Source organism: Acipenser ruthenus, chromosome 24, assembly GCF_902713425.1.
Source record: "Acipenser ruthenus chromosome 24, fAciRut3.2 maternal haplotype, whole genome shotgun sequence".
Classification (NCBI taxonomy): Eukaryota; Metazoa; Chordata; class Actinopteri; order Acipenseriformes; family Acipenseridae; genus Acipenser; species Acipenser ruthenus.
In genome coordinates, this window is record NC_081212.1 from 122,152 (window position 1) to 148,329 (window position 26,178).

The 26,178-nt window shown below is 39.1% G+C and overlaps 1 protein-coding gene across 10 annotated transcripts in view; it reads left to right on the forward strand.

Moving 5' to 3' along the window:
• The window catches only part of LOC117962447 (BCAS3 microtubule associated cell migration factor-like), a 172,755-nt gene that overhangs the window by 10,193 nt on the left and 136,384 nt on the right, over positions 1-26,178 (forward strand). For 8 of the 10 annotated variants that reach the window (XR_009308369.1, XR_009308368.1, XM_058997808.1 and 5 more), the window contains exons 8-14: positions 8,078-8,185; positions 8,607-8,683; positions 10,088-10,164; positions 10,630-10,713; positions 12,905-13,078; positions 15,771-15,864; positions 23,307-23,440. Coding sequence is in view for 8 of the 10 variants with exons in the window: in XM_058997808.1 (XP_058853791.1) it covers positions 8,078-8,185; positions 8,607-8,683; positions 10,088-10,164; positions 10,630-10,713; positions 12,905-13,078; positions 15,771-15,864; positions 23,307-23,440 (748 nt within the window). In the remaining 2 variants the exon portion in view is untranslated. The remainder of the gene's footprint in view (positions 1-8,077; positions 8,186-8,606; positions 8,684-10,087; positions 10,165-10,629; positions 10,714-12,904; positions 13,079-15,770; positions 15,865-23,306; positions 23,441-26,178) is intronic. The other 2 variants (XM_034907480.2, XM_058997811.1) reach the window with 1 other exon arrangement.

Below are 26,178 nucleotides of genomic sequence, written 5' to 3' on the forward strand. Positions count from 1 at the left end.
AAATGAATGAATAAATAAACAAATAAAAATTCAAATTTGAGACCAGAAGAGTCCATGAAAGTAGGGCTTGGAATATTGTCATGTGAAATGTACACAGAAGCTATATTGAAACAGTATAAACCCCTGTAACATTGTCAGAGAAGGTGTTTGCAGTTACATGTCAGGCCCCTCAGCTGCACATACAGTGCAGGACGACGATGTTTCTGTGCTACTTTATCACAAGAGGACCATTTAACAGCCTTCATTTTAAATAGCGTTTACACATTGAGGTACAGCTGCTAAGTGTGTTTGATTTGCTGGGTCAGTGGTGTGGAGGCCAGGGAATGGTTTGTTGAGCTAAAGCCAAAACAGGATTATTGACCAATCACATTTTCAGGGACGGTACATTCTTCTGTATGCCCTGAAGAATTTGTTAACCCTGTGTTAGATCCATGTCTAGCATCGAGGTTATTGTGCATGATGGGTATTTTTCTACTGCTGTTTGTCTGTCCTTAACTGTTTATATTCTTCAAGTCATGTTTTACAATGGCTATGTTGTGCATAAAGACTCTTTATGAATCACTATAAGACATAGAAAAAGATATGTGAACCAATGTGCATACTATAGCTCTATAGAACAGACCTCGTGGGCAATGGGCTTGGTCAGTTTTCATATTGAAAAGCACAACAATTAAAATGCACAAATTCACGTGTCTTCGATTTAGAGATATTGGGCCTTATTCACAGATTTACATTTTATTATTATTATTATTATTATTATTATTATTTTTTTTTAATCTATAAAGAGTGTTTGTTTTTTTGTAGTCTTTCATGTGTTTGTGAGCTTTGTGTACGAGCTTATAACTGAGTGATTTCTTATAACTGAGTGATTTGGGACCGGACTGCATTGCACCCACCTTTTCAGACCCAGTAAATCCGAGCCTTCCACTAGATGCAATAAGCATTCACTTGGATGTGGATTTTGAACTAGTTGTGATTGTCTTGTGTTTATGCTCCTCACACGGTCAAACCTGAAAGAAGCATTTTAAAAACCATGAATAGTAGGGCTTTACTGTCCTAACTGGAGTGTTTTGAAAGAAACGTTATATATAAAAAACCTCAGAACACATTTGAATCTCTTTTTCCATTAAACTAGTTCATAAACTTACGAAGGTCCTCACACAATTTTTACTGTATAATCATTTTGAAATAACAGCTTTTGTCAACCACCAAAAAGGATGCAGCCTTGACACACAAATGGAAAACAGATTTATGTCTTGGCTGATACAGTTGTGCTGGTTTAGAAGTTGGTTCAGTCAGCTTTAGGCTTAGATTTGCAAATTTAAAGGAAAACCAGAAAGGAAAAAGCATGTGTGCTGGGTCTGTATTTGTGGAATTTCAGCCAGACACATTCAACATAATTTTATCAATGGAAAGGATTATGTGTGAAGTCCAAACAATGTATAGATGTAGTGATCTTCATCACACTACTGTACTTGTGATGAATGTATAACACCAGTGCCAGGGTTGTCTGCAGCAGCACAACTGTACTATCGTACGATCCATAGTATCTTGAAATGTTACACTGAAATTTGAATTAGCCAGCTCGATAACCAGATTGTAGTGTACTCAGTATTAATTCAGACTCTATGTCAGCAAAGCATGGCACATTCTGGTGACTTGTAACAGCCCTACACCAGGTGTGGCTAATAAGCTGATCGAACTCAGAACATCAATTACATTCATCAGCCACAGCTGGTATGCAACTGTTAGAAACACACAGCATCCTGCTTCACTGAAAGGGAGTCTGGAGAGAACCCTGCTATTATTATTATCATCATCGATCGTATTATTTTTATGTTAGTTTAAAGATATTCATGCTGGAGAGGTCCACTGAGTTGCTTCCATGGTTCTTCAGCCTCCACAGCGTAGATAGACATTTGGTTTCTCGCCTTGTCTGAAGGATACGGCTGGTAAGGATTCTTGGAATCTATTTAAGTTATCCATGCACAATTCTAGTATCTTAAGGGTTCATTCTTTTACATAGATGTGATAAAAAAGATGTTCCAAATGTTATTTGTGCTTGAGTCTGGTTTACTACTGTAGTTTGATCCCTATTATGACAAAGAGCTCATTTCAGTACTTTTCTTCCTTGTGCAGTCGTTTTGGTAACCCATGAAGGGAGCAGTAGTACTAGAAGATGCATTGACCTCCAGTGCTTCAGAAATGTGGCAGTGTTGTGTTTACTGACACGTCATATTGATCACATTTAAGGTCTCGGCGGCTTTAAAGTTTCTGTTTGGAAGTATGCGTAGATTACTTGAAGACTTTGTTTTGGATACAGAACATGTGGGAAACATTGTCCTGTTTTGAGTTGAGTGGAGACGCTCTTGTGTTTGGAGAGGAGCTGTCTTGATTCTGTCAAACACAGTTTGAAATCTGGTGCTGCTTCTGTAGATGTTTCCTTTTTGTCTTTCAGCTCGGGTCACTGCTTCACAACATTGTACTGGGCTTGCTTTACTGATTTCACCATGCTGCGGTCTCTTGGCTAGTGTCTGTGCTGCAATTGCATGAAAAAAAAGATGTAGTTGTCATATTTATTTAAAATATACAGTCCTTGTAAAGTGTGACGTTTGTTAGCTGTCCCAATGGAAGGAATTCGGCCCCAGGCCACTGAAAATACTTCCTACCGGTACACGTTGGGTTGAACTTGTGCCCCAAGAATGATTTACGTTAAGCCTGTGCCCAAAAAGACAGCAAGAGCCGTATTCCTTAATGAAGTGATGGGTTGTTTTTTATAACACCTATAGTACTGCTGCAGGGTGCTTTGGAACAGTGTTACACATAGAATTCATCAGTTGCTTGATGAACCAAGCTGTTTTTGTTGCACATATCATCCCATGGATATCCACTGGCATGCGCACCTCGTTCTCTTTTGAACCTGAATGTCATTTCAGTTTTGGTGCTTCTTGTACTAGCCGATGCCAGCTCGTCGTACTCTACTTGTGCATTATTTGTTATGGGGGTTTTGATAGAAAGCAGTCTAATCGGTCTTAACCCAGGAGCACATTAACCCCCGCCTTGCAGGAAGGGATTTCCTGCATTATACGTTATTTGGGTTGCATTGACTTAAAAAAAAAAAAAGTTACTGTATGGGAAACTTTTGAGAAATTACATTTTCTAGTTTCCTCAGCAAAGATCTGTCTGAAAGTTACTTGTATAATTATTTGAGAAGCAAAGAATAAATGTTTTTTACATTAACCATAGCTCTCAATAAATCTCATAAGCCTCTATAATTTGGCTCTCCCTAGTAACCCGTTGCTTTTCCTGTGACTCGTGTATTTCCAGTGTCTCTGTGCTCCGTCATGTGACCTCTTAAAGTGGAAGTGTGCGGCTGGAATCCATAGAACAGCACAAAGAGTTTGTCCTCAATAACTGCTATAGGGAAAACAATTCAATAAGTACATTTTAAAAAATCAAATACACTCGTACCATAATATGTGCGTCTTGGTCTTGTCCTTGACATTTCCATCTATTTCTATTTTAAGGAGGAGAGGAGTGTTATGCTTGTAGTTCCATCATTTCAAAGCGAGGAAGCTTACGGATTTGTTATCTGTATTAATAAATAAATAAACGTTTCATTCTTTGCTAACCACTTTCCATGATGTGGAAAACAAAGTTTAAAAATACTTAAATTATAGGTTGTTATGTACTTTTCGTGCTTAATATTTTAAAATCTGAGCTCATTGTATTTCGTTGGTCAATATAATATGTACATGTGTCTTTTGGGTTTTTTTTATTTTTTATATATAAAGCAAAGACAAAACCAAAAAGCAATAGTCCAGCTTTCCAGCGCTATAGGTGAAACCCTGCTGGTATTGAGACCACTTTGAGTAATTAAATACTGTAAACGCCATAAAGACAATTAGAAAAGGAAAAAACTCTCCAGAGAGAAATGTGTTTTCAATATGGTTCTCAGGGAAGGTATAGCAGAGCCCTGTGAATGAGAGGAGATGTATTTCTGGCAGCACTGCAGACATGGAACTGTGGTTGAACTTTTTACCCTAATTACTTTCCCGCTAGGGCCTGCAGCGTTCTGGAATCAAAGGGCCCCCTCAGGCCCTGGAAAGTCTCTGATGTGGCAAGCGTTTGTTGTGTGTTGAGGGTTGGTTTAAAAAAAGAAAAAGGCAGAATATTGTGACAGGATTTTTCTACATTTCTCAGTTACCACCCACCTCACTTGTTCCTACAAAAATAGAGTAATTGTTTTCATCTGTGTGTTTTTTGTCTTGCTTAGAAATAACTGTTATAAATCAATGTGACACAGGCCCTAGGGACTGATCTAACTCCAAAAATTAGCTTTTCAATTTGTCTGCTTTGTTTTTCAAATTCGTGATACAGTATCTAGAAGTATTGCATGTTAAACATTCAGGCAAAGAGATGCTGGGGTTAAAAATAACAATCTGCAGTAGTTTAAACAAAAAAAAAAAAGCCACACAAGCATGCATAATACTTCCTTGGCATGTGATTTCTGCTTTGTATAATGCCTTTATTTATTAAATAACAGTTTGCTTATTTATAACTTCCTAAAATCTAAAGCAAAGTTGGAACTTTTAAAATACAAAAACATTTCTGCTCTTGGTTAAGGAAATCTAGGACTATCCAGATAAGTGGCATAAATGATGCAATAACTTCACAGAATCAGCTGTTGATTTGTGAGGTGAGCAGTGAACCCAGGTTCTGAACAAACAAAGAGTGTGAACACTTCCTGTTCTACACCTAGTAACACAGCATTATGGTGTGTTTAAAATCCTTATGGCAGCGTGATTTTTTCAGTGTGCATTGGCAAAACAACACTGCTGCTAAGACTTGAAACTAAGACTTCAGCAGTCTGGGATCCTTGCACAGTACAGTAGGGGAGGTGGTACAGTACAGTAGGGGAGGAGAAGTGCCACTCCTGGGCTGCTGCAGTCACTCGGGGTGGTTTTCTCTGGCTCTTGTCATCTGCGGATCTGGTTCCAGTTGCTTCCAGCGGTTGCAGCCTTGGAAACATAGCTGTGATTGTTGGTAACTCCTTTGTGAAAACAAAGGAAAGAAACTTGCATATTCTTACTGTTCATTTCAGCATGTCTACAACTTTAAACAAGTACAAAGTAGAATGTATTCTGAGAAACATGTCTCCTTGTTTTATTATGCTTTTTATTGATTTGACTGTGTTTTGATGATTTTGAAATGCTAACTAGGAAGAGCAGACTTGCCTCGCTTTCCAAACTGAAATTCGAGACGCTCAACAGTGTTTTCAGTGTGCATTTGGAAATGCACTCAGTTGTCAAAGCTTGGCTCAGCTGGGTCTTTTTCATACATTTTAAGCCACGTATATGAGGCAGTAATTTTCAGTGAACCCATATTTTATATGAAACTGGGGTATGTGGTTTCTGTGCATATGTAGAGGACTCGTAAAACATTGACTTGAGCTGGAATGTGAGGACGTACCCTTATAAATGAATTTATTTGCTTACTTTTAATTAATTTTCAGACTTGCTATACGCTCGGTCTACCACATACAGTATGTGGTTTACATCATTCTGCTCAAGTTAATAAAATATATGTAATAAAGCAATATGTCTGTAAAAAGAGACATTCACAAAATGCAAGCACAAGCAATTGTGAAAGTTTAAATAACAGATGTCTACGAGTATAGAGAGAAACAGAAGTGATGAAACAGCAAGTAACAGACATAAAACAGATAATGATAGTTTGAAATCTCTAAACCAAAGTGTTGCTATAATTAAGAGAGAAAAAAAACCCTTGCATGTAAAAATAGCAAATGATCCAAATAAAAAGTCAATGACACTCCACGGTGGTGTGATGTTGGAAAGATTACAAGCAAAAAAGATTATTTGAGAAGCCTTGCTGTTGAGCAGTGGAAGATGGGTTGAACGTGTTTTAGTTTGGCTGGTTAATAGCCCTGTGCATAGTGATTAAAGTTAGCCTATTGGAAATGAAAATGTCAGGCCGTTCATGTTGAACTATGAAGCGTAAAGCAGTGCGAGGACCTGCATGGAGCAGAGCATGGCGGTAGTCAGATGATGTCTTCATCTGACCTTCAGGTAAATTAGCATCTGGATCACAAATTCAGGAGTGCATTTGTTGCATTTCATATATCATATATCATATTTTCTTACATTGGAATGTCTCTGAAGGTTACTTGCCTATACCCCACCTATTAAATATCTTTTTTTACAATTATTATATTTGAACCTTAATATTCATGCCACTGTTGGCACCAAAACCCATTGCCGTCAGACATACTCTGATGATGAACATGAAAGCATTGATGTAATCCGTTCTCACTGATGCTAATTAGACAGGTTTTCACTTGATGAAATGTGCCCTCCTCTCTGTATGTCAGGAAGACATCCAGCAAACAGGATGATTTACTGTGTATCTGCAGTAGTTCCATGTCAAGCAGGGAAATGGAGATGATCGCTTTATCTTTCAACATCTGGTATTTGGTATATTGCTTATTTTTTCATCTCTTGTTTTTCATGTTTACGGTCTTTTGCCACTGACAAACATGTCCAATAAAAATAACAGTTACAGTCTTGTTGCTGAGGAACATGGAAATTAGGGGAATTGAAGAAATGTGCCTTGTTTTGGGAGTTAAACCAAGCCTACTTCTCCCTCTTATCCACACACTAATTGTACTAACTGGATGAATCACACTATTAAAACACACCACTACACATGTCAACCACGACCACACATGCTGGGATGAAAAAATAGAAAAGAAAAAGAATGATTGCAGTGAGTTCTGCGGACAGCCATCCAACATTCTGCTGGTAAGTCATGCAAGGCTCTCTACCAGCCAAGCTGAAGAGAACAGCAATACTGCAGGAAGATTCATGAGAGTCCTGCACAAACACTGCCATCACATTCTACACTGTAGTTTTGGTAAAAACCACTGATTTTTTGGATTAATATTCTTTGTTTCCACTTAGCTGGAGCAAATGACAGTGATGTAAGTCATTTCAGTATAACTGCTACCATGTGGATCTGAAACCAGCCTGTCCTCTTGATGCATTCTCCTGTTGTAGCTCAAACTTCACACTTTCATGTAAACCCTACTGAGCAGAAAACTGTTCCAGCGCATCCATGCTTTATACTCCTTTTTGTACAGCATGGAACGACCTACCTCGGGCCAGTTTAGGTTACCCGAGTGTGTGGAATGAGTTGTTCTAGTCCATCTGTAGAATTAGTAGTGACAGCACAAATAACAACGCTCTCATAAGAAATAACATCTCACAGTCATATAATTCAATCATTTGACCAACACGACTTTTAAAAATGGGACAGATGCGTTTTGGTAAACATATAGTCTGCTTTCCTACCAACAGGGCTGTGTTATCTACAGGTAAAATGACAATGCATTAAAAACTATAAGGCTATCCACCACTGGGATTCAGAACTATCAAGTAGCATATTTCTAAGATTGGTGCAGGTTTTTTCATTTATATCATAAGTGCTTCCATGTTCTTGAAAATTTGTGGCTGGTTTAAAATGTCTTGGCTACTTTGTGTTTCACTGATATGTGCCTATTTTGAAAGTGTTATTTTCTCAGTGGTCTGCTCACAATATTTCATCTACTGTCAAAATTATGAATAGAAGAGTAGCCAGTGTTTTAAACCATACAAAGAAATTGAACTGTTGCAAGAGAATATGTTAAATCAGGCATGTATTAAACATTATTATGAACGTTCTGAAAGTAAGTGGATGGTTTATTTTACTTTCATTTCAGAATTATATATTTAAATTGACAAATAGACAGTGAAAATGATTGTATCCTAAAAGAAAATCCAGGTTTGTTTTATGATAATGTGAAACACAATGGTGGTTCTAATGAGAATGTTTGCCAGAAGATTGAAGAACACTTGATGAGGATTAATGTCTGAAATTACCATTGTCAACCCATCTGCACATGCTGGATTTGTGCACGGTTTGGTTTTTGTATTCTACATGGCACCAGCTTCACTTTAAAGAAATCAATTGTTTGAGGTAGTTTTTTAAATAAAAATGGTCTGTGTGCTTGTCTTTTCAGCACCAGCCCTCCTTACTGCTGCGCGGATCTGTATTCACTGCGAACAGGAGAGATGGTGAAGTCCATTCAGTTCAAAACGCCGATCTATGATCTGCACTGCAACAAACAGTAAGAGCTGTATAAAGGGTTTCATTAAACCAGCCCTCGTTTCAAACACTCTGTCACACGTGGCATGAAACTAGAAGAAACTGTAGACCCTGTTTGATTCACTGTTAGCTAGGAGAATGCTGCTTAGGGAAATTCAAACCCATGTAATAAGCAGGGCCCATGTGTCTACATGGGTATTTTGACTCCTCATTGGTGATGTGTTACTCAAATAAAACCGCTTCACATTTAGTAGATTAAGGCTTTGTCTAAAGCCTACATCAGTTTTTGAAAAGTTTTGTTTTCTTCTTTTGATTCAACGACAGTATTCTCAGACAGTAGAAGTATACGCAACAATACAAAGCGCCTGTTAAAGTGAAGTGAAACATTTAGTAAGATGTATTTTATGAGAAGCACTTGTTTACTGATATTCTTTTGTATGCAGGATCCTCGTTGTTGTTCTTCAAGAAAAGATAGCTGCGTTTGATAGCTGCACTTTCACAAAGAAATTCTTTGTCACAAGTAAGTATATGTGGAATATATTTCCCTTCTCGTAATCTCGTCCCTGTTCTATGACTTGAACCACAATCTCCAGAGTATGATTTAATGTTTTAAGTGTTGAGTAGGGCTGTCAAGCGATTAAAAAAAAAATAATAATAATAAAAAATAATAATAATAATAATCTCGATTTAATCTTGAGAAAAAAAAAATGAACTGCAGTGAATTGACAGTCCTAGTGTGAAGTCATTTTTGATAAGGAAATAATTGTGTTTGTGTTTTTATTAAAAATGCAACTAAACCTTTTTAAGCAAGTTTTAAGAAATAACTAGAAATGGTTCAAACTGTAGTTGTGCAAAACTGAAAAAAAAAAATAATAAAAATGATTCTGCCTCATTCTCTTAATTTGTTTTTGCTTATTCACATTGAAATAACCTGTCTGAGTCAGTTTTAAAAACAAGCTCTTATTCTGGTGAAACTAATTAAATATATATATTTCTGCGTATCAATTTAAAGTTTGTGTAACGTACTGTCAATCAAAACCTACCACAAAGGGTGTGTTAAACACATGTTATCACACAGCACTGGAGCGCTGACCCTGGAAAGGCACACAAGGGGTTGGTATGGCTGTGCTTGTGGCTCACCTCAAGCACTGTTTCCTGTTCAGATGTGTGCTCTGAACACTAATGCTCTTGAATGTGCACTTGGATGACCTCGCTGCACCTCCTGTAAACGTTGGAAACTTTGCTCCTTGGGGGTTGCGTTCCCCTTTCTTCTTGTCCTGTTCACACACTGGGGCTGCTGGCTTTGTTGCTTATGGCAGTGGTTTTGCCTCTGTTGTTTTGATGGTTAGGTTAGCTGAATGTTAATCTTTAAAGGAATCACACTCTGAGTGATTGGATAACATTGTCTGCCTGCAGGTCACATGATTGGTTAAGCTGGACTCAGAGCCACATTAGTTCTGCTGACTCCAGCTCTAATAGATTCCGGTCACCATTACATAATACATTACCTTTCATTTGTCTTGTCTAAGCAAGAACTTATCAAAAACACATTAAGGGTACAAAGTGAACCGGCTGTCTTGGGTGAATCGTTTTCATGCCCTGTTTTCAATTACTTGTAAATTTGTTAGCCTATGTTTTGTTTTATGAATGTCAGTTCATTTGTTTGTCAGCTGTACTCTGAATATTTGTATGCACATCATCTTTAGAAAGAGGCTGTCTGTGACTCATTACAAAGGCATTATGAGAGCTTTTAACGAATTGCCAGTTAGTGATGCTTAACCTTAATATATGTGTAATATTTAGCATAGACTGTTATGCGCTACATAGTATGTAATTTTAATACTAAGAAACGTGTTCATCCTAGGAGCAAACCAGATTTTATAAAGAAATAACATTGAATGTACTTTTTCTTTTTGCATTTTAGGTTGCTACCCATGTCCAGGGCCTAACTTGAACCCAATTGCCCTGGGAAGTCGCTGGCTTGCCTATGCTGAGAATAAGGTAACAACTGAGCCAGTCTGTAGATGCATTTGCATGTTCTGAAAAGATGGTTTCAAACAGTTTTTAATTGTAGAATGTGTGTGCAGACTCCGTGATGACACAATGTTAGACACAATTATACATCTTAAACTAGATGCAAATGAGAACAACACTCTAAGTACAATGTGCATTTAAGAATAAAGCTCAACATCAGTAGAAATGTGACTGTTGTTTTAAATATTATTTATTCTAAAAGTGACATGATGTGTTTATTTTTAACAGACAGGGCAGTGCTTTAGACTCATTTTTTAATGAATTTTGTTTCTTATCGAAACCCACTGTGTCGCCTGAGCAGCACCTGTTAGAACATTTCTAATGCCCCCCCCATACCACAATGTAATAAGTACCATGCGTGCTAAAGGCTGCTGGCGTCCTCCTCTCTTAAAGTAATGGCATGATGTGCCTGCATGTCTTTCCCTTTCCCAGCTGATCCGGAGCCACCAGTCTCGAGGAGGGGCCTGTGGAGACAATGCCCAGTCTTACACTGCCACGGTCATTAGTGCTGCCAAAGTGAGTCCACCCATCACCCATCACTCTGCCAGCGTGGCCCTGTCCGGTTTGCTGTTTGTACTGCACTCACTTCTTACTCCTTTATTGCGTATATCACAGTATGTCATGTTCTTTTCAGTGCAACATCCAAAGTATGAAACTCTAGAAAAGAGCATGTTTGCGTTTTGTTGCTTTTTTTTTATCACACAAAACAAAAACTGACCTGTTCTAGAGGGCTCATGTGTGTTGCATGCTACAGTATATATTATTGATACAACAACAAAATGTGACTAAAATGTGTGGTCTAAAATTGATTTCTAAATGAATTTTAAGAGAGGAACTGTTTATAAAATAAATGGATATATCTAAGAGAGGAATCTCAGAAAAGTTGTTTTGGGGAGAATGATTACAGTAATAAATACTTTGACACGTTCACTCTTGCAAAGAACATGGTTTTGTTTGGAAACAGTCCGATCCAAACTGCTGTACAGCTCTAGTTTAAAGGGAGCTGCACCTTCAACACAGCCATGCTATTGCTACCAAGCGCAATGTCTTCTTTTGTTGAGGCAGCGTCATTACTGTCAGGGATGTTTCCATATGTTTTTAGTCTCTTTAACCCCAAGGTGGTTAATTGATTTATTAAGCCTACATCTGTATTCCCCTGTTACATGATAGCTTCCTAATGAGCTCTAACAGCTCATGTGAGAGAAGCGCCATTAGCTTTAATGGTGGTGAACATCAAGGAACATGGCAAAGGTTAACAGATACAATAAGGTTAAGATGTCTGGATTTACAGGCTGCCCATCTTTTGTTTTTGCTGTAATTTACAAAAACCCTACCCCCTTTCCAAGACCTACAGCTGCTGTAGAGACCAATCATTTCATGAAATATTGATATTAAAAAACATGATTTTATGAATACAAATAAGCAGCCATATTTACTGGTTACTACAGCCATAGTCCGAGGTGATCTTGAGTTCTGAAGAAAATGCAGATAGATGTGGTCTAAACACAATCCCGTTTTGGATGAGGGAGTCTTATTTATGTTTTATCTGAATCTGAATGTATCGGTCATTAAAGCAAGTAAATAAAAAATGTTTAGTTTAGTCTAAGGGAGAATGCAGCTTAAGTGGATCTGTGCTCTCTCAGGATTAATGGAGTGAGTAAGCTGCTGGAGAGGTCAATCAGCCATTCAGACTAGCTTGTGCCATCAATACAGTGTGGCGCCTCATTTTGTTGGTCCTTTTGAGCCATACCCGACAAGCCACTAACAGACTGTGTGTAAATTGCTACACATTAATTATTAAAAGAAGCGTTTGCCTGCTAATTGATCAACACTAATGTGTTTTCTAATCACTGCAGTTTGAGTTTTTAGTGCTAATCAAAACAGTCCCCATTGATCTGTGGCTCAGCCAGGGTGGCAGACTGACTGAGGTGATCCATAGCTTTCCAAGACAGCTTAGCCAGCCCTTCCCCTGGTGAGCTTAGCCTTGGTGTTTGGGAAGAGTTTGGATTTATTTATTTATTATTTTAATTTAAAGATACAGGCACCAACACAAATACTTTTATCTGTTGTTGGAGGTCAATGGGAACCAGCAAGTCTCCTTTCCCATAAATAGACTGTTTTAGCCTACAGTAAAATGCATGCATATTTTATTTTTATTTTTATTATTTGTGGATTTTTTAGAAGAATCTGTCTCTTGTGACAGTCAGTGTAAATTTGCAACTACAAGACTTCTTTCCCTCCATCGGTACATTTAATGAATTTATTATTTAATGAGCCTGAAGACTCCCACTGAGCTTTGTATTGTTTGAGGCGTTTGTTTTCACAGCCCTGGTATGCACAGGGGTGCTGTAGGGGGTCCAGCAAAGTGCAGGTACAGCTGGGTGTGCCAAGGGCAGCCATCTGTTATCTCAGAGTGTGCTTGGGCTGAATCACAACAGTACTAATAATTGCTGTTATGTTATTTCTGTATTCAGGTAGCTAATCTTTTCATTGTTTACACAGACCTAGTGTACTGCAGATAAGATGGTTATATATATATATTATAGTGAATTCCAGTTTCATTTAGAAGGAAGAGAGTTTTGGCGTACAAAAAAAACCCATTGCAAAATAGTAGACTCTTGTCTTGTCTGTAACGAACCCAGCCCCCTGTTATGCTGCTGTTGCCCGTGTTCGGTGTTCATGATGTTCTGATCGTTGCTTTGCACAGACGCTGAAGTCGGGGCTCACCATGGTGGGGAAGGTGGTGACCCAGCTGGCCAGCACTCAGCCTGCAGGAGCCGCAGACGAGGAGGTGACCCCACACAGCTCAGCCCGCCGCAGCCCACACGCTCCCGGCATCGTCACCATCATCGACACCCAGAGCGTGGGGGAAGGACAGGTAGTAGGTGTCTTTTATCACTTATTTATTTTATAGAGTTTATGAATATAATGAGTGACTACTGGCTAAGCCCAGGTAGAAACTACTGAACTCTTTTAAGGTCCACCTGTACCTTTTACCAGTGCATTTCAGTGCTGGTTTAAGCAACCCTTCCTTCTGCCATTCAGCCTTGTGCCTCTCTGAAGCAGAGACTGCTGAATAGTGAAGAATTCCCTGTTGGTCTTAGTGCTGCTGTCACTGAAGCCAACTTTGAACCCAGGTGTCCAAAAGGCGAGTGCATGAAGCCACTGCACCCCCCAGACCCCTCGATTTCAAAATCTTTAATCCTCCAGTGCCCTGTGGGACCCCTCATTGTTTTACTCTACAGGGATTCCTGCAGGGACAGATTTTTGTTTTACTCATAAACCTGTATCTTACTCAGCGTGGCCAAAGGGGATATTTGCATTTGTCATTCTTTGCCCTGCTATTCCTCATGGTCAATGACTGACCTTATCATTGTGAACAGTGACCCTCTTTTCTTATGTCTGATTGGAATCCAATAACTTGATGCAATTTTAATGCAGGCTCCAGACTGACAGGCAGTGGAGGGATTTATGCATAAAGCCCCATACACTGTGGCTCAGCACAACAAGGCCCTAGAAGAACCATTGCTGTCCTTTGCTGATCTCAATGTTTATGTTCACACGGCTCGCTAATGAAAATTAAATATTGGCTGAAGAAAACTAGTCACCAAAGACAATGATATGCCATGGGCAGCGGTCAGGCTGGTTCTTGTGAGTAAAGCTGGTCAACAGAACTCAGTAATGTCCCCTAGTATGTGCGCTGTGAGACTGCTGGCATGCTAAAATGTAGAGACAAGCAGTTTTAACTGTCGCATCCAATAGACCACACACATTAGAGACAATATGTAATTTGGGAAAATAAAATGACTTTACTAAACCACCAATAAATATAGCACATCTCTCATAGGTGTTATAAATTGTCTGTTTACATTCGGCCCTCTTCTCAGTATATTCATTTGCCTACAGTGTTGTGAGTAACTAAAGCTGTGCCTATGAATGAGACTCACCTAATAAAGCGTTATGTTTCCATGCCTTGATCAAAGCAGTATGGGTACTGCAGTAATGTAATTCCTTTACCTTTCTGGTACAAATAACAAAACCCTCCCAAGACGTTCAGTACAACCTAAACCAGGATTTATGGGACTTTTGCGCTCTTTAGTGGCTGTGATTTTATATGAAGCCTGCTTAACATGGGAGATCCTTCTAAACTACAGTGCCCCTGTGTTAACACTGTTCATTTTAGAATGGGGTTTCTTTACTGAAGGAACCTGAAACTCTTTATCAAAGGGAACAACAGGATGGATTCTTGTATGTGTTCACTTTTATTAAAGGGATCTGGTTTTTGTCAATGAGAGTAGTTTTTTTTTGTTTGGACTGGATTCTGTTAAAAGCCGCTTGGTACTTTAATGCAACTCTCCAGTAGATTTATCACTGTTAGCCTAGATCTGCTGTTTGACCTTAGTTCTAATCTCTTTCATGAACAAAAGGAATCCACATCTCAGTGAACAGAAAACAACCCAGAGAAAGCTAGATGGCGTTGTGTTGTTGAAAAAAATGAAGCCCCTTCTTGTAAACAATTTAAATAGACTTGCTTTAGCCCTGTTGTTAATGGGTTTATCTGAAAGTGTCAGCTGTGTTTTTCACATGACTTGACTGGTTTTTTACTCCATTTAAAAGGCTTTTTACTTGTGTTTGGGGATCGACTTTTAATGATGAATCTCTTCCAGGCTGAAGTGTTTTTGTGGTGCAAGAAGTGGTGATCTGATTGATAATGGGTGGGAACATGTACAAAGTGATATTTCATGTTGCAGCAGGAACAGCGCTCAGCCTCGCGCAATTCACATGTTACAGCACAGACTCAATCTCTGATTTATGACTAAGTGCTAGCTGTTTAGTACGGTGGCAGCTTTCAGTGGGCTATGCATTCATTTTACTCCAGGCAACGTGTACAGATGAAGACTGTTGAGACACAGCTTTAATAAAATCACCCAGCTATCCTGGAATGCTGACAGTAGAAAGCAAAACCATAATCCTCTTTCAGCTTCACACAAACCTTCCTTCCTACCTGCCTGGCGCTGTAACTTCAAGTGGATTAGAATAGTTTATTGGGCATCTTAATGTACTTTTAATACAATATATACTTGGCATATAGAACTATTTTTATATATAAAAAAAAAAAAAAAATGTTGTTGGCTTTCTTTTTTTTTTTTTTTTTAAATTTAGTAGTCTCAATTAGAATTCCAAATTTAGAATATCTAATTATTATTTAAACTCCGCTACCACACCTCGGGAGCGGCGAAGACGAACACACACTGTCCTACGAAGCGTGTGCTGTCAGCCGACCTCTTCATTTCACACTGCAGACTCGCCATGCAGCCACCTCGGAGCTACAGCGTCGGAGGACAACGCAGCTCCGGGCAGCTTACAGGCTAGCCTGCAGGTGTCTGGCCAGACTACAGGAGTTGCTGGTGCGCAGTGAGCAGAGGACACACATTTTAAGCTCATTAAATCTACTCCTAACTCTGTGCTGATTTGGGGTGGGGAGTTTACTTCTCGTTTACTTGCCCAGAGCAGTTCTAATACATGGGTTCGAGTGTAGGATTACATGTGACTGTTCTCTGTTTCTTTCACAGGTTCTTGTCAGCGAAGACTCGGACGGGGAGGGGCTTGTGGCTCATTTCCCTGCTCATGATAAACCAATCTCCTGCATGGCTTTTAATGAGAGTGGTAAGTGCAACACATTCTCTTTAAAGAAGCACATTAATACACAGTGCAGGTGTTCATTCAGGCAGAGCGCTCAGCCCTTGCATCCTCGTTTTGGAAGGTTTCGATTTCTTCTTCTTTTGTAGCCTCTTTATGTAGTATTTGCAGGGCGAGATGAAATATGCATGTGGCAGCTTGTCTTTTAAGGGCTCTGTGGAGATGACTTGGAGGGCATCACTTTCCCAGTGCTGAATGAGGTGCACACCTACCACTGCAGGGGGGCAGGGAGACTCTTCCCATTGTCTCCCTACAGCAGGGGAATAGCCCCTGTAGGCAGGTAAGGTGTGATCCTGCCCTGTGACAGGAACATCTTCATTAGTCATTGTTTCTGCATACAGGGCCCTCTTGTGTTGCACTGTCCATTGATCACTTGAGTGGAGCCTTCTTGAGAAGCAGAGCTGAGACTGGCCTGACTAATGAGCCTTGGTGTCACTTAGAACACAGGATACAATTACATCTAATTGAGATAAAGGACCTTTCTTCTTTTTGTGTGTGGGGGGGGGTAATTAATTTAATATTCAATCAGCCATGTCATAACATGATTTGAACTGTTAAAATACAGTGTAATGTATGCTTCTTTAACTCCTATTTTTTTTTTTAAATGTGTTCACGTATTGTACTGGCATACAAGAAGAGTTATCATTTAAATGATAGATAAGTATGTGACAGGTTGTATTAAATTATGTAGCCATTATTTTATAACATTACTAATATCTCTGTATAATTTTAATTTTTATAAAAGTCCAGAAGTAGCAGTTACAATGTTGCCTGCTTTGATTCAGTAGCATCAGCAATGCTGGGTCAATAGCATGTGGCACCAAGCAGAATTCTGCTGTTTGTATTGTTCAGGGACAGCAACAAATATATTCTGGGATAGCTTATTTTCTGCCTTGATTTGACACACACAAAAAAATCATAAATATTTAGCAAATGTAGTTCCATCTTGGATGAAATAAAAAAATAAAAAAAAGTGTTTTAATACATTCTACTGAAAAAAGAAAGATTATATCTAATCAATGTTTCTCAGACAGACAAAGGGTAAAAGAACCACCAAAAATCTATAAACAGTCTGTGGGCCCCCGAAGACCATGCAGCAACAAAACAAACAACAACATCCTGAGTCCTGAAAGCCAGCTCGAGCAGGAGGAGTTCAGACTCACTTTAATTCAGCTACTCCTAATCTCCCTTCACTTAGCTGTCACAAATCAGACCCAACCCCAGACTGGCTCTTCACAGGGCCTTGATCACAAATCCCCAGGGATGCTGTCTGCTCCACTCCTTTACAGGGAGAGCTCTGGAGAAGGTTGGACATTTCTCACCACTTCAGTACAAAAAAGAATTCCCAGTACTTCATGTAAAGTGTTACTCAATTTGCATTGCAATAAATATGGCCTATTCCATTTGCAGCATGAACAGGGACACAGTCCTGTATGTGCATTATTATTATTATTATTATTTAATGCATAATCCACGTCATGCTTTGTGTCATATCAGCTGTTGCTGAAAAATTAATGGAGAAGAATTCCATTCCTGGGCATGTTGGACAGTATACCCAGTCCCTGATTCAGAGTGTTGCGCAGTGCAGCAAACCTTCCCCATGTGGCTGAGGAATGACTTGTTCTTTATGGAATTAGATTTCTCTTGTGGTTCCGTGTTGTGGGGTTCTATGCTGTTGTGGGTGTTCCATTTTGTATTTCTGCATTTTGCAGTTTTGTTTTAGGTTTTTAATTTCAAGTGAATGCTTTGAGGTTACTGTATTGTGTTTATATATATATATATATATATATATAAACACAATACAGTAACCTCATATATATAAACACAATACAGTAACCTCAAAGCATTCACTTGAATTTAAAAACCTAAAACAAAACTGCAAAGTGCATTTTAATATATATTTGTATTTTGTGCAGGCTTTTCTATTATATGTTGTGGGCAGGAGATTATCATAGTTTCTGCATTCTCCCCATCTCTGTAAAATAGATGAAATCTGCAATTATTTAAATGAATAATTCCACATCAGACTATAAGTTAAGAAAAAAGTGTCTCTGATTTGAAAATGTTCAGTTACTTTGTAAATACATTTGTAATGCCATTTTGAAAAACTGACGTTATCAGCTTGCCAATATCCTATCTGACAGATGGTATAAGCACAAAAGCTCTAGGGGGCGCCATTGGTAAACATTTTAAGCCATGATGATATTCCCAACCTTTGCCCTATATGCCTCTGGGGGGTGGAGCGGGTGACTGGAGCTGACAAGGTGGAGAGTGCTGCTTAGATAGAAAAATAAAAGTGCAATTTCTTTCTTCTTGTAAAAACCTTCATTAAAACCTTCATTTTCTGTGGGTATTGGTTTGTGTCGGACCTGAACTGGTGTAGACTGGCACTGAGACTTTCAGTTCAAAGTGAATTCCAGGGTTAAGAATAAACGTGTTTTCAGAATCATTATGATTTTGTTTTCCCCACATTCTGGTTTCTTCTTGTATTTTATATGCCTATTAAAGGATGCTGAAACTTCAAAAGCTTAACCTTAGGACTTAAATGTAAATCTGAAAGACATAAAGAGAGTTTTGAGCTTGGCATTGGAAAGTTAGCCCTGCTTGAAGGTTCAAGCTGGGATTCAGCGATTAGGAATTGTAGTTGCCTAGTCTGTTATTCCACACATGCACACTGTAATTTAGTTTCTCTACATGATTAGAGCATATCATCAAAAAACAATATTGCAGCATTGTAAAAGGCTTTGGGGTGACTGAGGAGAGAGCCCTTATTTTAATTGGCTGTAAATCCTTGATGTCTCTTAACCCTTTAACAATAAAGTTCCCTCAAATAAGGACATTAATGAGATGGAAAATGTTTGTAATTGTGATTGTTAAATAAGTGTATTGCGGTAGCCCAATAATTAGTAAAATGGAAATAAGAAAGAAAGGGAAATTGGTTCATTATGGCTTTGAAGTAAAAATAAAATTAAAAAATCCCAAGGCAAATGTAAAAAAAATACAGTAAATTGTATATGTTGGAGTTGCAGCAGAACAGAAAGGGTAGAACATGGTGGCTGGTCGGGTATCTGGCACGCAATGTGTGGTGCTTGAGATCTATTCATAGGAATATAATTAAAGGATGCAGAGGAACGCCGTTGTGAACCGTCCACTTTAACAGCTGCAATCAGTTTGTTTTTCTTTTTCTTCTTTTTTTTGCTGCCTTTCTTGTTTATTAGCTGTGAGACCGAGTTCTGAATTAAACAAATATTTTACTGGCAGCAGATTTTTTTGCGTGCGGGCAGGGCACGGAGCGGTGTGGTTCAGCTCTGCGCTCTGGACTGGACTGGACGGGACACGGGTTCGAGGAGCTGCCCTCTGAGCCGGGGCAGAGTGCTGAGCGCCAGTCAAGCTTCTCGGCAGAATTGCTTTGAATCACGCAACTGATAGGAATCAAGGAATCTGTGTGTTTCTCACTGCAATTAGTTCAGCGGACTCGCTCCGGGGAATTTCAGCAGAAGGTCCTTAAAGGGGAAACCTACTTTCAAAAACACATTTTGTCGCTGTCTTAGAGCTTTTTTTTTTTTCTTCAGTTTGAAGGTTTTGTTTGAAGTTAAATACACTTCCCTACTTGTTTCTATAAGCAACCTTGTTGTTTTAAAGGCCCCTACCCCCTCAGCCCCCCCCCCTCTAATACTTAATCAATCGGCATGGAGTGTTGAACACATCTAATTAATTCATTCTACTGCTTTACTTTGCCCATATGCAGCGCCATTCAGTGTGCTGTACTGCTGCAAAACCATGATCCAAGTTGTGTTTTCAGTAAGCTTTTAAACAAATCATGAACTGTCGTCTTGTTATTTATAATGTGTGGGAGACGAAACACAGTAATGTCACTTGTACCCTGCTATAGTTTTGCAGTGTTTGTACTTTTAATGTTTTTTAATTCCACTTAAACCCTCAAACATTTGACTATACTGATAAACTTGCCATTCATATTCCAAACACACAGACAGATTCGAGTTCAGTGTTAATGCATTCAGTGTGGGTCTCTTAGTGCAATTCATTACACTGGTCCAGAGCGATTGATGACACTCTGCTGTTGCTGTTTATATTGTTATTAGCTGTTGTCCAAAACAAAAAAGCCTAAGGTCAGAGGCATTTTAAACAAAGATGTTTTTTTCTGTTAAAGAATGCACGTTTACAGAGCATTTCGAAACGGGTGGAGAACACGATCATGACTCTTACATTCGGGAATGCTTTCGTGTCCCGTCTTTGCTGAACCTTTCCGGGTTAGGGCTTGGTTAAGTCTTTTTTATAGATTAGCCCTCTTGTTCATTTTTTGGGGAATTCTTGGAACCAACAAACCATGCTTTTAGACACAAACCTAAAGGACTAAATGAGCTGTTTTGTCCTTCTTTATTTGGTATTTCATTCATGTTGTTGCTCCGTGTGAGAACGGAGGATCTTGGATCCAGACAGGGTTGGCTTGACCTGGCTGAGTCAACATAGTGAGGTGTCTGGCAGTCCATTCTTGGTTTAAAATTACAGAGAGACCAAGTCAAACCGTTAAAGAAAACCCATGCATTTATTCTGTGAATAGTGTTCATGGTATATCATTAAAAATGAACCAGGACCTGCAAGCACTGAGATTAAATAAAGATGACCATGACGGCCTGTGTGTGTGTTTATAAAGACGTGTGGACGAGGGCAATGTTGCACAGCAGGTTAGAGCTGTAAAATGCAGCACGTCTAAATATTAAACCAATTACTGCCTCTTGGCAAGGAAAGTGCGTTTCTATCTATTAATATATGCAACTTACAGGTGGTCTTGCTATAAAGCAGACACTTACATACCCTTCTGTTATGTTTGACTGTAAATCAGATGAACCTGGAACGCCTTTGTGTTACATTGAATTGCAATTGTGGTTTTGGGTTCGTCCTTTAAGATGGATCTGCAGCACGGCTTCGAGAATCTATTTGAGCCAAAATACTCAGGAAATATTTTGAGCTGATGTACCCAGAAAAATACAATCTTAAGACATCCTTTATGTGGAATTTCACAGCATGTGTAATTTTATATTGTGTGCTCTAATCTATGGGTGTTTAGTAGTAGCAGTTGCAGTGACAGAATCATCATTGGTATGGAAAAGATGGAACAAGTTGTTGACTGTGCGGTGACCTGCTGAGTCTGTGTGTTAGCAAGTCAGTCTGATATCTTGATGGTTTCTGCGTATAATGGCCATTGGTTTGAGTTCACTCAGCTGTAGCCTCAAAGAAGGAAAGGAGAATCAGTGCCGGGCTGCCTTTGATCTGTGGCCCTGATCTGCTCAGCTGCTCTCAATGTGTTTTCCACAGTTTTAATAAATACGCTGATAAAGATTGAACAGCGCTTGCAGGGCCTTGAAGGGGAAAATGACTTTCCATATCGCACCAGTGCTATTGTTAGGCTAAGGATTTCCTTTTGAAAGTTAAAAATAGCATACAAACAGGCGACAAAAAAAAAAAAAAAAGTTTCGTCCCTCATTTAATTCTGTAACTTTTCTAATTAATAGTCCAACTGGTCCAAACTTTAATTTAGTATAATTCCCCAGAAATGTTTTTGCTGGGATATAAAGTACAGTGTAAATATTATTTTGAGCTTAGCGATAACACATTTTTTTTTTAACACGTGTGATAATTGCATGTACAGTATTTGAATTACTGTTTCCTAATCAGCTGTATGTACTTAAATATAAATAAATCGGAGGTTTCTATTTAAAAATAACACTATTTTGTGTAAATGCATGTGTTGCTGGTCTTGTATAAATGCAATAAATGACAGATGAACACTGGGTAAGGTGTTATAAATAGGATGTGCCAGACATGTTGAAGCGTCCTCAGGTTTCTGAAATGTTATAGCGGCTAACCAGTGCTGAAAAGCATGCTTTATAATTTAGTTTCTCGGGCTAACCAACTGACGCCTCTTTTTATGAAGGCCTGTATTTCAACAAGGCCACAAAAGCCCTTGTGCTTGGTTCCAGTCTCCACTGGCTTTTGGAGAACACTGTGTCCCATCAGCAACTTCTATCCCACCCTCCAGGCCAAGCCTCATCTATCAAACCCAGGCCGAGGGAGCGAGCGGGCAGGCGGGAGGGGGAGAGAGAGAGAGAGAGAGAGAGAGAGAGAGAGAGAGAGAGAGAGAGGGAGAGAGGAAGCTCCCAGATAAACACACCGCAGCGCCTCGACTCCTAATCACTCTGCACTTCCGTTTCCAGCGCTATAATTAGAAGCCCTTCTTTTCCATGTATTCCCAGTTGACGCAAATGCTTCTTGTGGCTTGGCACCTCATTTGGGGCGTGGTTTTAGTTTCTGGCCAGGCCATAGTCTGGTTTAGTTTTCTGATACAGCAGAAATAGTGAACCACCATCTAATTCAGTACCCGTTCTGTTCTCTTTTCATGTGTGCGGTCACAGTATTATTAGTATTTTATTAAAGAGAGATGCCATCTCCTCCTTCACTTTGCAGGCAGGCAGTTAGTTGGTGTGAAAAATAGGAAGCAGTTAAATTGGAAGCAAAGTAAATGAATTCTTGTACCCAAAACTTAGTTTAACCATTTTTTTTTTTTTTGCATATTATTATTATTATTATTATTATTATTATTTTCACATCTGGGTCATTGAATCTTTTAATCTTGTGCTGTTTTAACCTCCTCTTTAGATTTGACAAACCACACAATAAAAACACTGGCACCACTCAAACCCTGCCATCGCACCCTCAACATTAAAGATTAGAAATAGGAAAATGACTGATGATCACTGTATGAATGACATGGACACAATCGGAGTACATCACTCATTTGAAAGAGCTTGTTTCAAATGCTAGCTTTAGATTATGAGTTTGTATATTCTGTGTTAGATCTTAATGTGTCTGTGCCATTTTTGCAATCACACAGTATTTATTTTTTAAATAAAAATCAAGTGTGGGTTTAGTGGTGGTTTTGATGTGGCTTTGTAAGTGTGCTGTAAAAAAAAGTGTTTCTGTAGTTTTACTGATTTGAAATAATAAGAAATTGCCTTGTCAACATGAAATCAATCTACTGTGATTCTATTTAAAATCAATATGATTCTAATTAAATCTAGTTTTTTGTTATTGTAAAGCTGGTGTCTTGGTAATAAGTAAGGTCCTGATCTAGTAAGCACAGGCTGTGAGTAGCAGAGGGCTTTAAACCCAGGATTATCTTTAGCAAACAAAGCAAATGGGACAACTCTACTGACCTCACATTTCAACTTCTCAGAGCCTAAAGTGCAGCAAAACAATGCAGAGTGTTTAGAACACATTGTCTCAAACTGTTCTCCATATCTCTAGCATGTCCCTCAGAGAAGGGTCTGTTTCCAGGACAGCACACAGCTAGTAATGAGTTACAATGACGGTGTATCCTTGTTTTTCAGGAATGTTGCTTGTTACTGCTGACACACTAGGCCACGATTTCCACGTTTTTCAAGTTCTGACTCACCCGTGGTCCTCGTCACAGAGTGCCGTGCATCATCTGTACACCCTCCACAGAGGGGAGACGGAGGCCAAGGTGGGTTACTGTGTGCATCAATCCCTTCCAGATCCATCATCTTCATTTCAATAAGCTTGCATTCCATACAGCCATAATCTCAAGCATAGCTTTAAATGCTTACACTTTATAAAGCTAAAACACTAGCCAAAATCTAGCCAGACCAAACATTTTACATGTTTAATTACCTGGAATTGAATTATGATTCTTATCTGTGTTTTCCATGTTCTGTAAATGAAAGGCAACTTTTTATATAAGCTTTGTTTTTCATAATTTCTGGGGTAGTTTCATTTAACATCGTGTCTTTCCAGTTAATCACATTTGAAGTTCCACAGAGCTTTCTTTTGAAAAATGGTAATCATTAACTTTTCTTTCAGAAGTTATGATTCTTTTCCTGCCAGATAAACCTGCATTTTATAAAACGCTGCTGTACTCGAGTGTTGGAAGATTTATCTTTTTCTCCTCGATATATATCTTGAGTTGTGCCGGCTGTGGAACGCAGTCTGTCCAGGACATTCTATCAAGACCAGAACAGATACATTGCTCATCTCCCCAGGCGGAATCTACCTGGGAAATCAATTTCTTATTTTATTAGAACATGTGAAAACAGGTTTCCCTATTTCCTGAATTACAGTGTTTTGGAACTGGACAGGCCCTTGATAACGCCTGCCACAATTCCCAGGAGCTGTTGCATGCTTCGTTTTAAATCAGTAGCCAATGAGGAGTCTGGGAGACCAATACTGAATACAGCCACGTTTCTGCCAAGTCTTTTTAATGTTTTAATTAAATTTGTGTTTGCTTATTTTCTTTTTGTAACCCTAAATTAATCATCAACTTGAATGAGTTGAGGATTAACATTTAATTGGAAATACTTGCGTTCATTTGCAGTTCCACATTGTTGTTGTTGTGTGGTTGTGTTTTTTTTTGCTGCTTATTTGAAAGAGTTATCCATTCATCTTCATCTTAAGAGGGAATTTGACCTGTGACAAATGCATACATTAGTGGTAGGGTAAAGTGTTGGTATCTGGTACAAAATTATTCTTAACCGTAAAAATAATAGTGTTAATAAAAGTGTAAATGTTCTTGGAGTTCAGTTCAACACCCAGAAGAATGACCCCCCCCCCCCCCCCCCCCGTCACAAATCTATCTTGTTGATGCAGTTTCAAACTTCCTGCATATGACACTCATTTTCTTCAGAAAGCAGACAGTGGGGAGATCATAGAAATATTCTTTTGTACGAAGGGGTTGTGGTGCCGGGGCAGTTGTAGTTTATTTACTCTCATGTTGGAGCACATAAAATACATCTCCGCCACAGTATGACGATGTGAAAAAAATTCCCTCTGTTCATCCTCTGATTTTTAATTCAGGGCATGGAAGTGGTGCAGTGAGAGTGGGTGGAAAGTAGACCAATGTCTCACCATTGAAAGGCGTGCTGGCTGTCGAACAGCTCCCTCGATACTACAAGTATCCAGCGTCAGGATGATGTTGGCGCCTGTAATTGCCAAAGGAATCCTATCATTAACACATTAACAAAAAATGTCATTCTAACACTACTCTACTGTACAGTTATATTTTCCTTTATAAATATATTGCAGCAAGACACAGAACTCCATTAATGGCACAATATGTGTGTGTTTATATATATATATATATATATATATATATATATATATATATATATATATATATATATATATATATATATATATATATATATAGATTCTACTCCTAGTGTATTCCCTTGCTTTTGTTTTGTTTGTATCCAAGTAAAACAAACCACGGTGCATTCCAGGTGGCTCTTGCCTCATTAACGTGGGCTGTTTTATTAAGATGTGTTTCACTGTCGGGTTGTCCCAGTCCTGGCCACGTGATTGCCTCAGCCGGAAGCAAAGGTAGGCGGACAGCAGAGATGCCAGTGAGATAATAGCGCTGAGATAATGTGAGCCACGCCATGAGCCTCTGAGGACAAGGGGGCAGAGAATCAAGGCCTCCTTTGTTTAGCCTAACCTGATAAACCAGACCCAAAACCCACACCAGAGCCATCAAACACGGCTTTTGCCAGATGTTGTTGTGAACATTTTTAAAGTAAAACTTTTTAAAGACACAGGCTTTATATTTTAGAGGAGAGTTTGTTCATTTTTTCTTTCCTGTGGTAGAGTAGAAAGGATTTCAGAAGTAATAAGAAACAGCACATGCTGTACCATAGGACCCCTTAAATGAACATTTGTCCGTCTTGTTTGAAAAACTACACAGAAGGCGGCACATAGCCACGTCGTTTCTGTACTCGATTCTGATGGAGCAGTTTGAAGTTGTGGATGTTCAATATTGGAGCCTGGGAGCACACCTGTGTGGTTTTGCTGGGTTTGCTATTTAGGTAAACAGACTGGCCAAGGAAGCCACACATCTCAAGTCTTCATTGCAGTAACTGCATCTTAAAGCCGGGTTCTTTTAAGCTTGTAAGGTGTCCAGACGTGCCAAACTCTGGAAACTAAAGCGCTGTAGTGCCCATGTGAGTATTGTTTGAGATGAAAGTTTAATAATTCATGTTGCATGGGGAAGGGCAGGTCGGTTTCAGAGCAATCCTTTGCTCACAGACCTCCCCGGACATTGCCTCTGCTGGTTTGGAGTCTCTGATGGAGCCCAAAGCACTTTAGCAGTAGGAGCCTTGGTGTTAACCCTGGCGTCCCAGCCTAATCGCTCCCATGAAGCTGCAACTACTTCTTATGCTTAGTACAATTAGGGGACTTTCTTAAAAGCAT